The sequence below is a fragment of the Mandrillus leucophaeus genome, unplaced genomic scaffold (genome assembly GCF_000951045.1).
Source record: "Mandrillus leucophaeus isolate KB7577 unplaced genomic scaffold, Mleu.le_1.0 Scaffold84, whole genome shotgun sequence".
NCBI lineage: Eukaryota > Metazoa > Chordata > Mammalia > Primates > Cercopithecidae > Mandrillus > Mandrillus leucophaeus.
Window position 1 is genome coordinate 5349443 of NW_012109141.1, and position 13662 is coordinate 5363104.

Here is a 13662-nt window from a genome sequence, read left to right on the forward strand (position 1 = left end):
ATACGGTTAGGAGGAATAAGAGCTAGTGTTCAGTAGCACAACAAGGTAACTATAGTTAACAGTAATTTGTTGTATATTTCAAAATAACTAAAGGAGTGGCGTTGGAATGTTCCCAACACAAAGAAATGATAAATGTTTGAGGTGATGGATGTCCCAGTTACCTTGATTTGAGCATTGTACATAGTATGCCTGTATCAAAATATCATCTGTACCCCATAAATATGTACAATGATTATATATCCATAATTAAAAATTAAAAAATAATAAAAATAGTAAGATTTTACTCCAAAAAACATCTAAAGATATTTGAATTTGGATACACTTCTGGCCCCTCGGGTTTCAGAAAAAGGATTGTAAATCATCTATTTGTTCCTCAGTGTCTGAATACTTGGGGCATGAAGTCATGTTCTACCCTTTCTGACTTGTCTCTTCTGCATATGACAATATTCGTGTGTACATATCTGCATCCACACATGGTGGAGGGTGGAGGTCAGGAGTAGCAGGGATAGCCTGACCCCTAGCCTTAAGGTTAAGATGGTCCAAGCAACTAAGGCAATTCCCTAACTGTCCATTATCATTTTCAGGAACTTTCCTATGATTATAAGAACTTTTGAGTATTGTACATAGCTGTAAGGTAAATAAAATACTAATTCTTATGTTTATTTTCAATAATAGGTCACCAGGAAAGTACATCACCACGGCCACCTCATGATTCATCTCTTCCTGCCCCCCTGCCCAAACTGTGTGTTTTTGTTACTCCATCTCTTCTTTCAGCAATGTGCAGCCTCTTGGACAACCTCTTGACGATTGCTCCCAGAGACACCGCAAAGGCTTTTCGACAAGCTCATCTCATAGAACTTCTCTGTAGGTAAGAGATTAAATACTCCTAGAGAGGCATGTTAGTAGAGATAAATTTACACAAGCTGTATTCATGACTTAATATAAGATTTCTTGTGACCTGGGAATACAGCTTTATTCTTTTTTAGGCTCATTGAACTCTAGGAGTTTGCTTTTGCCAGAATTGTCTTGATAGTTTTTATTTTACATCTATTAAAGCACTTGTATTAGTTTGTTATCTTGACTATTAAGGCCAAAGAAAAACTCCTGCTTTCTAAAATTCATGGATTCTAAACCTTATTTATCCTCCAGCACACTTAAGGAATATGGTGCTATCCACTATTCTTAATGGATGTGAGGGAGTTTGGGAATTTATCTTTTTAGTGGTCATATAAGAATAATGTCCCTGGGTTGAAAAATTATTGGTTAAATTCATTTGGAGTTATTTTGTTATGGGAAATTAAACTTTTCATCAGAAAGTATTCTGATAAAATTTAGGGAAATTAAATTCAAAGAAAAATTCTTTGAATTTTTATTACTCACTTATTTGATATTAATCAGTCTGTAACATATTTTTTCTGAATTTCTAATAAAGTATAGTAGAAAAGGACTAGATACTGAATTCAGGCTGACCTGAGGTCTAATTGTAGTTCATTCACTCAGTAGCTTGCAGCCTTGGGAAATTAATCTCTACTGTGTCATTAACACCTATTTAATGGGGTTAGTGTGAGAATTAAAAGTGATGGTATCTAGGATACCCCCTTATCTGCTAGTAAGTGTTACTTCTCTTTTCTTATGGTGTCCAGTTTATTCTAGCCAACCATACCCACCCCCTTTCGACCACATGTTTATTTGCATTTCTCTGTCTCTCTGTCTCTTTGCCTTGGAACATTCACCATCTGAAATGTTTTCCGTCTTTTTGCCAAATCATAGTGCCTTCTCTTTGTTTTGGGGATATTAAAAGAATTCTAAAAAATATAAACTCGAAAAGAAAGATTCCTTGTTTCATCTCATTCAATTGTAATTATTCCTTTAACATGTATGATATGCAATGAGTTTGTTCTGGCTTTGATATTTATTGGTCATATTTCTACTGTGCGTACTCAGATTGGAAAAGTAACTGCTAGCCAGTTGGCTTTCCTTCCTGGATGCTCCTGCCTGAAGATGACCAAAATAGAGCTCTAGGGATAGGATATTCTTTGCTTCTTACGAGTCAGCTAAGAGCCTGATGTGGCATTGAGGCCACAGGGGCATTAAAAGACCTTTTATGACAAAGGCTTATATTTCCATACCTGTTTTTCATTTTTGACTTAAAAAAAACCTACCTGTTTTACTTTATTTTTATTATTATTTTTTTTATTTTATTTAATTTTTTTGACACGGAGTTTCACTCTTGTTGGCCAGGCTGGAGTGCAATGGTGTGATCTTGGCTCACTGCAACCTCCGCCTCCTGGGTTCAAGCGATTCTCCTCTCTCAGCCTCCTGAGTAGCTGGGATTACAGGCATCCGCCACTACACCCGGCTAATTTTTGGTATTTTTAGTAGAGACGGGGTTTCACCATGTTCACCAGGCTGGTCTCGAACTCCTGACCCCAGGTGATCCGCCCGCCTTGGCCTCCCAAAGTGTTGGGATTACAGGTGTGAGCCACCGCGCCTGGCCTGTTTTACTTTATTTTGTTTTCGTTACTTTCTAAATATGAACAGTGGTTTTGCTATTTTAGCCAGTATTTTTGCTATTAGGAAAGTAACCACCAAGATTCCTGTTACTCATTTGCTTTCTTCCTTTCCTTAATGGGCTGTATTATATTTTATTCTGCTTTTAATTAGATTTCTTTAGATATTTTCTTCACAACTCTTTGCTTCTCACTTTTCTCTGACAAGATATTTTCCTGTTTGAAGGTAACCCAGGATACAATTTGAAATTCTTTGAGATGTCTTTTTATAAACATTTTCTTTACTTATAAAGATCCTTTCTCTTGAATTGTATTCGAGTTACCTTTAAACTTCAAATTCTGATTTCTTAATCGTTAATAAAAAGTATACTAATCTTCTGAAGGATTTTCTTTTTCCGATTGTCACAGCATTGCAGATGCTACCCTCATACAGACATGTGTTCAGGAACTCAGAGCCCTGCTGCCTTCATCACCTCCAGCTGAACACACTCAGGCTCAGGTAAGCGTCTCAGGTCTGTTTGTGGGTTTGTTTATGTTAGGTGTCAAAAGTAAAAATCTTATGAGGAGATACTAGTCATAGGAGAAGGATGAAAACTTCTCAAAATATACATGATATGATGAGATTATTTGAAATATGTGACTTAAAATTTTAATATGGGACATGTTTGGATGTTAGAAAAGAGGTGGGGTTTGAAGACTTGGATTCTATTCTTGACTCCAGCATTAACCAGCTTTGAATGTATGATCAAGTGTCTGGATATCTTGGAGCACCACTTTAATAAAGAGGGACATTGGTGTAGTTCACCTCCTGCTTCTGTGATTTTAGGCTATCTCTGTTATGTCTGTTATTTACACCAAAGTTAAAGTTGTTAAAATATTTGGTGGCTAAGTTATATGTGTTTTCAAAGCCCAATTTGATGAAAGTGATGTATTATTGTTCCTTCACAGATATTTACTGTTTTAAATTCTTGCCTATAGCTAGAATCTATTTATAAAACATGCTTAACAATTATTCATGTAGCTGTTGCTAACAAAAATTTTATTTCAAAATGCAAATTTTAAGAAGGGCTGCAAGATTTTTTGGGAGGTGCTGAATTAAAGATGAAGTAGACCAGTATCTCTTGCTTTGAGATGTGTTCTTTGAACTGAATAAGACAGACGCCATTACAGAGTTTGGGAACGCTACACACATGGTCTTTGAAGCACTTGTCCTGGTGCAGTGTTTTCACCCGAGCATGCCTATTGCATAATGACTGTCTCCTCCATTTTTCTGCTCTCCATCCAGCAAATCTTTGTTGAGTACCTGCTGTCTGCCTGGATATTCTCCAAGTGAATAAAACAAAGACCCTTCCACAAGTTGGGAGAATAGATAATTAGAAAATCCATATATGCCTGATGATGATAGACATCTCAGAAGAAAAATTAAAGTGATGGCAGAGTTGGAAGGGTAGGGCTGTTCCGCTTAGGATGATTAGTCAGTGACGTGGAACCCGAAGTTAGTGAAGTTAGTCCTGTGGTCATTGCAGGACCCCTGAGGTTGGGGTATGCTTGGCCTATCCAAGAAACAGCAAGGAGGGCAGAGTGGCTGGAGCAGAATCTATGAGGGCAAGATGAGACCACAGGGGCACAGTCAGCTCCATGAAGTCAGGGCCTTGCTGGCTGTTACATTCCGTTGTGTTCTGAGTGTCTGGCGCAGGGCTTGTCTCAAGACAGCTACTCACTTGATCCTTGTGCGATGAGTGAATAATAGCAGTAGCAACGATTTATGGGTATTTGTTTTTGTTAATTCATGTAATCTTCACAATAATCATGAAGTTTCGTTAATGTCATAAAGGAAATGCCTGAGGCCCAGAGAGGTGAGTGACTTGTTCAAGGTCTCTGACATAGATTCCAACCCATGCAGGTCAGTTCCAGGGCCTACATTCTTAACCAGTGCACTAGCTGGTCTTATGTAGATTAAATGCTTTTGGGCTCTTGGTATTAATATAAGATCATTCACTCATTCCAGAAATTTCTTGAGCCTCTGCTTTACCAGATTCTGTTCTAGGTGCTAGTGATACGTCCTTGAACAAAGCAGACGAACATCTCTGCTCACGTAGAGTCTGTCATAAATGCAGGAGACAGTAAGCAAGTACATGAAATGTATTTTATCAGATAGTCACAAATGGTATGAGAAAAGTAATTGAGGATGGGTAAAAGCGGTGTGTCAGCAAGGGGAGAGGTGGCTATTTTTAGGTAGTGTGGTCGGAAAAGGTCTCCTAAAGGTGACACTTAAGCAGAAAGCTGGGGAGGTGAGGGAGCAGGCTGCGAGTGCCTGCAGCAGACGGCGTGGTCAGAGCCCTGGTGGCGCGGTTATACTCTGCTAAAGGTATGATGTATTAAAGTTTGTGGTTGGTTGATTGGTATTTTTTTTTTAAGAGAGCCATACATAGAAAAAGAGTTACTTTATTAACTACTCTTAATACATTAATATTTTATTTAATCTTGAATGTGATCATATACAAAAGAATCTTTAGCAATTCAGCTTTTTCTCTATAACACTTCTTGCCTCACCTGGCATGGTTTATCTATGTATGGTAAGATTTCATACATCCAGAGGTCAGACTTGCTGTAATTTCAGTAGTGTAGAATATGAATGTAATATGAAGTCTCAAGACTTCACAGCAATAAACAAATTAAATTTCACAAACTGAAGAGTTTGTGTAGTCTAGAACCACCTACATTTTTACATAAAGTAAGTTGGCAGATTAGATAAAGGGAGGATGCATTCATCAGGAGAAGTAGGACAGAACTATTTGTAAATAGTCTGAGACCGTTGACTTCAGAGACACATACTCGACAAATTTACAACAGGCCCTCGACTCTTCATTACCCTCTTACAACCCCAGAATAAGGTGAGAGGAAGAAGTGTGTGTCTGTGTGTGTGTGTGTGTGTGTGTACAGAGAGAGAATGACTGATTTCAGAATATCTTTATAAAATTCACTTATATGTAACTGGCTCATTGCTTGAGGGTAGTGGACAAATGAGACATCACAGCTCATTCTTTAATTGTTACATATTCAGAGGATTATTTTTCTGAAAAGTGCTTTTGCCAGTTAATACTTAACAATATTAGCATCAGGCAAATTCCAGAGATGGTTTTGTTGGTAATATTGAAGATGATTTAATTTTTTCTCTTATAGTTAATAATAGTATTTTTATACTGAGGGCAAAAATAGAACATATTTGCATTTTATTTGTAGCAATAACTAGGCTATTAGGCTAGATAGCCCCCACCCCCACTTATGCACTTTGAAGGATATTTTTGTAATCTATCTTTCTTTACAAAATTATAGACTTTATGGCTTTGTTATACACTTTTCTACTTCTTCCAGAATATTGATGTCATAATTTGACTACTTGAAAAACATAGAGACTTTTTTTTTCTTTTGAAACAGAGTTTTGCTGTGTCACCCAGACTGGAGTTCGGTGGTGTGATCACAGCTCACTATAGCCTCTACCTTCTGGGCTCAAGTGGTCCTCCCATCTCAGCCTCCCAAGTAGCTGGGATTGCAGGCATGCACCACCATGCCCAGCTAATTTTTATATTTTTTGTGGAAACAGGATCTCGCCATATTGCCCAGGCTGGTCTCAAACTCCTGGGCTCAAGCCATCTGCCCACCTTGGCCTCTCAAAGGACTGGCATTACAGTACGAATGTGTTGGCCACCACATCTGGTCAAGATTTTACTTTTTAAATGAAATTTAAAACTTGACTTGGAAAATATTGCTTGTTTGGTGTATAGTTGACAGTATTAATAGGGCTATTAATGACATGCTTATGAGAAAAATAATGCTTTGTCTGCTATGTGTTAATTTCAGATCTTGAAAAATTATGATTAATATTTTATTTTTTATTAACTTGTGTTCCAAAAGTAAAATACTGTATCACTGAGATGGGCTTTTTATATGGCATGTTTGATTTTACCCTATCTCCTTTTCAAATAGGTTTCCTTTCTCCTGGAATACCTATCCTCTTTGTCCAGGCTTCTGCAGTCATGTTTATTGGTGGAGCCTGACCTTGTGATTCAGGATGAGCTTATGAAACCTCTTATCACCAATATCATTGGAATTCTCATCATATGTACCAAAGATGTATTAGGTAAGCTTAGTTGTTTTAGTTTAGAATGTAAGTTAATAATATTGAGGAAAAAAACTTACTCTGTTCCAGAAATTCACTTGAAGGTTACTTTTCAGTTTCTTTTTGCTAGTATTTTGGAAGGCTTTGATAATATGTTTCATAGTTTGGATGTCTTTTAATGATACTACTTAAGACAAGTGTATAGTATAATAATGGACTACGCTTGAGTCTTAAGAAATGAGAGCAAAGCTCTCTATGTGATGTTAGAAAGTACAGTGAGTTCTGGGTATTAATTATTCTTATAAACTATGGCTAAGGCTAAAAACCTGATAAATCATTCCCAATAACAAGTATAAGCCAATCTACAATATATCAAAAATTTTCTAAGGTCCTAAATTGTTGAAATGTGTATATATTTTGTGATCTAATGTTATCTTCAGAGAAAATATTTTATGATGAAAAGTTGAATGTAATGCTTAGTGGAGAAAATTAAAGCAAAGTAGGATCTTTGTCAAAATCTAATATAATTGTTTCAAAAGTGGAAATAATCATTTATAATGAAGTAATTGACCATTTGGTAATTCTCTTTACCTTTCAGTTCGTTTTTATTTGAACTGTGGATTTACTTGGTTTTAGATCTGGAAAATGAAGTGTGTTATGATACCCAGCAGAGCCAGTTCTCAGCATCTCATCAGTGTTAAAATGATCTCGATGTTAAAGGAATAGTAATTCCTTACTTAGAAATTCAACAAGTGGCAGTGATATCCTAACTCAGCTTATTAGGTTAGACTGGACAAGCTCAGCAAGATGATATCACCCCCAGTTCCTAAGGAGTGAAAACTGATTCTGGGGAGAACAGGGTGAGGCAAAAACATCTTAGAAATTACAATGGTTTGTAGCCTCCCAAAGCTCAACTCTACCTGAGACAATCTTATTACTTAGTATTTCTCTTCTTGATTTTTCTTGAGAATTCCTTGAGAAACATTGATGTTGAGTTCATGGAAGATACACAAGATGTTTGCAAGACTAGTGCCACAAAACTGTGGTGAATAGATGACAGCAGCTGGAGGACCTTTGGTTAATTGTTCGATCCCAAGGTCATGTAGCAAAAGGTGGTCTGTGTATCTTGGCTGCTATTGACTGCCTTGTGAATGCTTTTTATTGATCCTCTTGCCTTTCTGTATGATTTGGGCTTTGAAAATTAAATGGAAGTAGTATATATTTATTTAATTACATAAAAGTTGTTTAACCCATCATTAATTACATCAAGCGCTGAAAGGAAAAAATACCAACAATGTCTGAATGTACATCTATTAGCTGGTTAAATTAAAAATTGTTTTCTTATATCTAGCAAAATACTTTAAAAGTTCACTAAAAATATTTTTTAAGAAGTTTTTAAATTTTTTTCTGGAAAAAATAACTTTTAAATGATTTTATAAGAGTTTATTATATTGCTATTATGTATTATGAATTGTTAATTTATGTATGTAAATTGATACATCGTGATATATAAAAATAAATAAATTACATGAAAAGTTATTTAGCAAGTATAGGTACAAAGCTAAATTTGGTGTTAATAGGTCTTTAATTTTTAACTTAATTTTCAGCTTAAATGTTTTATTCAGCTATTCTTAAGCCTGTATTGAATAAAAACAGTAAGCTCTATACTTAGCCTTTTTATGTACAAAGTACAGATGTACATATAGTACATAAAGAGATATACAGTATATCTGGGGAATTAAAACCTTATGGGGATGGCAATGAGGAAACATATTTCTAAAACAAATTCTTTAGGGAGCCACTAATGGCAAAAGGGATGAAAAACACCAAGGATTGTCCTGGGAAGGTGCAATTTTCAAGTACCTCGTAGGAGCTCAGTACACCTAGATGGATGTCCTCTGGGTTAACGTCCTATAAAGTTTACATTATAGTGGAATTTGATAAAAGATGACAAATCCTCCTGATGGCATGGCCAGAGAGAGTCCTCGGCGACTGCTCTACAGCTTCCATTTACCTGAGTGCAGAGAAGGGAAAATGTGTCCTCATCCTAGAAGGTTAATTGCTACATCCTTAGCCATAGGAAGAGCTGCAGAATCTTCTTTTGTGTCGTGCTTTTCTTTGTGGGATGATACTTTTCTTGGTTCTTCAAAGAAATTCCTTCTTTTCTACTTTGACCTTGGCACACTGTGCTTTCCTTTCACCCCTGCACAAAGCTGCTGGAGGGGATAAAGGAAATAGGGGAAAACTTACTCTGACAAAAGTAGCACAAACAATGACATGTTTTGATAATGTGCCAATATGTAGTTCTGCAGTCATGGCTTAATATTCAGTTTGTCACACCTTCTGATTGTTCTTGAGTATGCTTTAATAAGAGCAGAGTTCGCGAGTGTGGCTTTATATGCAGGAGGGTGGAGGGGAGATATCACAAGAAGCAATGGAAAAGAGAAGTTAATTGAAATAACTGTTGGATAATGCTGAATTAGATTTGTCTTCATTTGATAAGTACACACCCCTCATTTTAAGTGTAATGAAGTGTCTGTGTTAAGTTTCATATCTTGAAAGGTTCTTTTCCTTTGTGTTGATAACTTGAAGTGTTTTGATTAATTTTGTAGATAAAGAGTTAATATCAGCTTTTTATCACACATGGACACATTTATTTAATCTTCTGGCCACGCTCCTGAGGAAAGCTGGTGCCGTCACACTCCCGTCTATTACCGTGGCCCTGGCCGAGCACTGGACAGCAGTGATTGGTAAGAAGATACTTGCATAATCTTGGGGGAGTTCTGCTAATAAAATGAGATAATTATTCTGCCTGTTTAGATATGTAAATTCACTACAATTAAGTAATTATGGCGTGCATATAAAAGAGATATCAGGGTGCTTGCTTTGAAAAATTTGCAGTGTTCTTGAGCGCCCCCAAAAATGCATTTTTGAAAAATTGAAACACATTTTAAGATAACATAAAAGTGAGTTAGAAAAGCCTGTGGTTTTATTATTTTTTTTATTTTTAAAGCTTTTTAAAGACATCATCCCTGAAGCTCTCTTTTATTGTATTGGCCACTCTTGGTTTTTTTAAATTTTACTTTGAGTTCTGGGATACATGTGCAGAATGTGCAGGTTTGTTACACAGGAATACATGTGCCATGGTGGTTTGCTGCACCTATCAACCCGTCATCTAGGTTTTAAGCCCCGCATGCATTAGGTATTTGTCCTAATGCTCTCCCTCCCCTTGCTTCTCACCCCCTGACACAGTGTTTGATGTTCCCCTCCCTGTGTCCATGTGTTCTCATTGTTCAACTCTCACTTGTGAATGAGAATATGCAGTGTTTGATTTTCTGTTCCTGTGTCAGTTTGCTAAGAATGATGGCTTCCAGCTTCATCCATGTATCTGAAAGGACATGAACTCATTCTTGTTTTATGGCTGCATGGTGTTCCATGGTGTATGTGTGCTGCATTTTCTTTATCCAGTCTGTCACTGAAGGGCATTTGAGTTGGTTCCAAGTCTTTGCTATTGTGAACAGTGCCACAGTAAACATACATGTGCATTTGTCTTTATAGTAGGATGATTTATAAAACTTTGGGTATATACCCAGTAATGGGATTGCTGGGTCAAATGGTATTTCTGGTTCTAGATGCTTAAGGAATTGCCACACTGTCTTCCACAATGGTTGAACTAATTTATACTCCCACCAGCAGTGTAAAAGCTTTCCTGTGTTCTCCACAGCCTCGCCAGCATCTGTTGTTTTCCTGACTTTTGAATAATCACCATTCTAACTGATGTGAGATGGTATCTCATTGTGGTTTTGATTTACATTTATCTGATGACCAGTGATGATGAATTTTTTTTTTTCATGTGTGTGTTGGCCACATAAATGTCGTCTTTTGAGAAGTGTCTGTTCATATCCTTCGCCCACTTTTTGATGGGGTTGTTTGTTTTTTTCTTGTGAATTTGTTTAAGTTCTTGTGAATTTGTAGATTCTGGATGTTAGACCTTTGTCAGATGGATAGATTGCAAAAATGTTCTCCCATTGTGTAGGTTGCCTGTTCACTCTGATGATAGTTTGTTTTGCTGTGCAGAAGCTCTTTAGCTTAGATCCCATTTGTCAGTTTTAAGCCTGTGGTTTTATAAAGGTACGTATGATATGATTATAAAACAATGAGATAAATTTTCTTGTATTGGTATAGAAACCAGTATCATTTCTGACATATGTGCATTGTATGCAGATACATCTTCATATATAAAATCCTGTATACATGATAACATGGAAAGTTGTGATAACTTTCTCATGACATCAGAATTTTCTTAGAGTACAGAAATGCCAAGAGTATAGTATAATTATTTTTATGTTTTTCATATGATAGTTGCCCACTAAAATAAACATGGTTATCTTAAAATAACTAATCTTTAATTTTTCATGAAGCCTCCTAAATTTTAGCATAGCAAAAAGCTGTTTTTTAACATAAATATTCATAACTAACATTTATGTAACCTTTTTAAACAACCTGCTTAAATGTACTCAAAATTGAGTTATTTTAAGTTTCTAAAGTACCTGCTAATTCAACTGACTGATTTTTTTTTAACATTTATCATTTGATCATTCGGTAAAGTTAAATGCATGATACAATTTTTAACCAAAGCGATGGTAAGAATTATGGCAAAATGCATGTTTAACAAGGAACAGAATTGTTAGTTTTCTGGATATAGGAGTTCTGAGTCTACCATGGAGTACAGTGTCCACACAGGATATCATTATTTTGTTTAAAATATAATAATTGAAAGAGATTGGCTGATTAAGACGTTGGGATTTTCTTCTTGTATTTATTGAGGGAAAATTAGTTTATCACCTGAATCGCCAATATTATCAATAGAAAGCATGATGCTACCCACATTAGATGAATCTGGCCAGCAGCTTGTTTTGGTAAATAAAGTTTTATTGGAATATAACCACACTCATTTACATATTTCATATGGCTGCTTTCATGCTACAACAGTTGAGGTGAATAGTTGTGAAAAAGCCAGTTTCCTGCGGAGTATAAAATACTTGCTAGTTGGCCCTTTACAGAAAAAGTTTGCTGACCTCTGACTTAAACTTTACCTGACACTGTTTCTCTAGTGATAAATACATATTAAATTCAAAACCTTCCTTCAAAATATGTGTACAGTTTTATGTAATAGTAGTGCTAACCAAAAGTAACTTACTGCATAAATGGTTTTAATAATAGTAATGTTAATGAAAACATTAATAACAATTATTGATTTTTTTGCCATGGTTTTATTTTTGGTTTTTGTTTTTGTTTTTTTAATCAATTTCCATCTCATATGCCCATATACATTTAAAACATCTCGTGGTCACCCCATAACTTGTGTTATCTATAACAGTCTTTTCTCAGACTTGACTAATATTTGGATATCATTTAAATGAACATAATTCTTATGAAACCCCACTGCTACTTTATTTTTCTTATGTAACTTTAATTTGTACATGCCAAAATCTAAGCAAAAATTTTTGTGGTTATAATTCTCACACAAGCATAAATCTAAAATATAAAATCAAATAAAATTATAAATCCAATTTTTCAAGTTAATAAAATGTAAAACAACACATATTATTTTGATTAAACAACATCAGTGTTCACAATAGAAAATTAATAATGACTGTTTCAGTGTAAATTCCTTTTGAGTTTGGCCTGTTCTTTCTACTCTGTATTAAGTTTGTGAATCATCAGTTCATGACCACTCATGTGCTGTCTGAACTGCTGTGAAATATTTGTTTGTACATTGTGCCAACACTGCATACTAAGTCTTGCTTTTAAGTTCTGTTTGGCATCAGCTCCTTTAAAAATTGCAACACAATCACATAAGTTGGTAATCTAGATGATCCAGAGTATAGTTACTTTAAAATCAATTTGATTTCCTTCTTTGTTTAATTTTGAAGAAATTTTCAAACATTCACATCTGAAATTATCCTTTTAGGTATGTTCTGCAAATGTGCAGGCTTGTCTGCCACGTGTCCTGCCCTGTATACTGCCAGCCTGCAATTCCTTTCTATTCTCTTGACTGAAGAAGCAAAAGGGCATCTCCAGGCTAAGAGCAAAACAAATTTATGCCATAGTCCAACAATGGCTTCACTTCTTGATGAGACTCAGGAAAATCAGAAATCTCTAGAACGACTTAGTGAGGTAATTCTTCAGGTATGTCATTTCTTGGTTTTTCAGAAACTTTATTTAGCATTTAAATGAATTGACTTTCAGTCATGTTCTTGTTAAAAGCTTTCTCAGTCATTTAAATTAAGAAATAGTGATGCTTATTATGACTGTTTAAATGATACAAAAGTTTATCAAGTTAAATTAACTGTCTCCTCCTTAGCCCCACCTGCTTATGTTGACCAGTTTCTTCAGTGAGTATGATGTAAAAATTTGAAGTGAAATATTACTAATCTAAATCTAACAGTTGATCAAAACAGTGTTTCATATCATGACCAAAATGAATATATTTCAGGAACGCAGTTATAGTTCAAAATTTATTGCAATTTTAAAGATACGTCTGTGTCTCTGAAAATATATTCTAAGTGACATTTGTTTTCTATAAATGGACTACAGAATTTTGGGGTTGGTTACATGCATAGGTAAGTGGACTTGTCTGGCACATTTGGAAGAAAATGCCCCCTTTCCAAGCCCTGTTGCCTGTTTTATCTTATAAAATTATGTTTACGGTCTAAACTGTGAATCAAGAATTTGACTCATCAGAAAACATTCTAAAATCACTAAAGTATTATTTTATGAGTAGATTAGTAATTTTTTTAAAACTGTGTGTTTTTAGACAAAGTTTGTGTATTTAGACAAAAAACTGTGTTTTAAACAAAGTTTACATTGTTTTTTACAAATAGGAATATTTTCAGTTTTTCAGTGTTTAAAATTATTCTTTTTAATCATATGGTTTTATGATTTTTGTCTTCTCACTGAAAGGTGGAAAAGTAGTAGAATTGTTTATTGAAGAATTTGCTTCAGCTTCCCAATCAGCCCGCCACATTT

At 35.3% G+C, this 13662-nt stretch overlaps 1 protein-coding gene across 1 annotated transcript in view; it reads left to right on the forward strand.

Moving 5' to 3' along the window:
* The window catches only part of RTTN (rotatin), a 202905-nt gene that overhangs the window by 135379 nt on the left and 53864 nt on the right, over positions 1-13662 (forward strand). The window contains exons 36-40 of the mRNA XM_011968360.1: positions 676-868; positions 2919-3009; positions 6498-6651; positions 9243-9380; positions 12605-12822. Coding sequence (XP_011823750.1) covers positions 676-868; positions 2919-3009; positions 6498-6651; positions 9243-9380; positions 12605-12822 — 794 coding nt within the window. The remainder of the gene's footprint in view (positions 1-675; positions 869-2918; positions 3010-6497; positions 6652-9242; positions 9381-12604; positions 12823-13662) is intronic.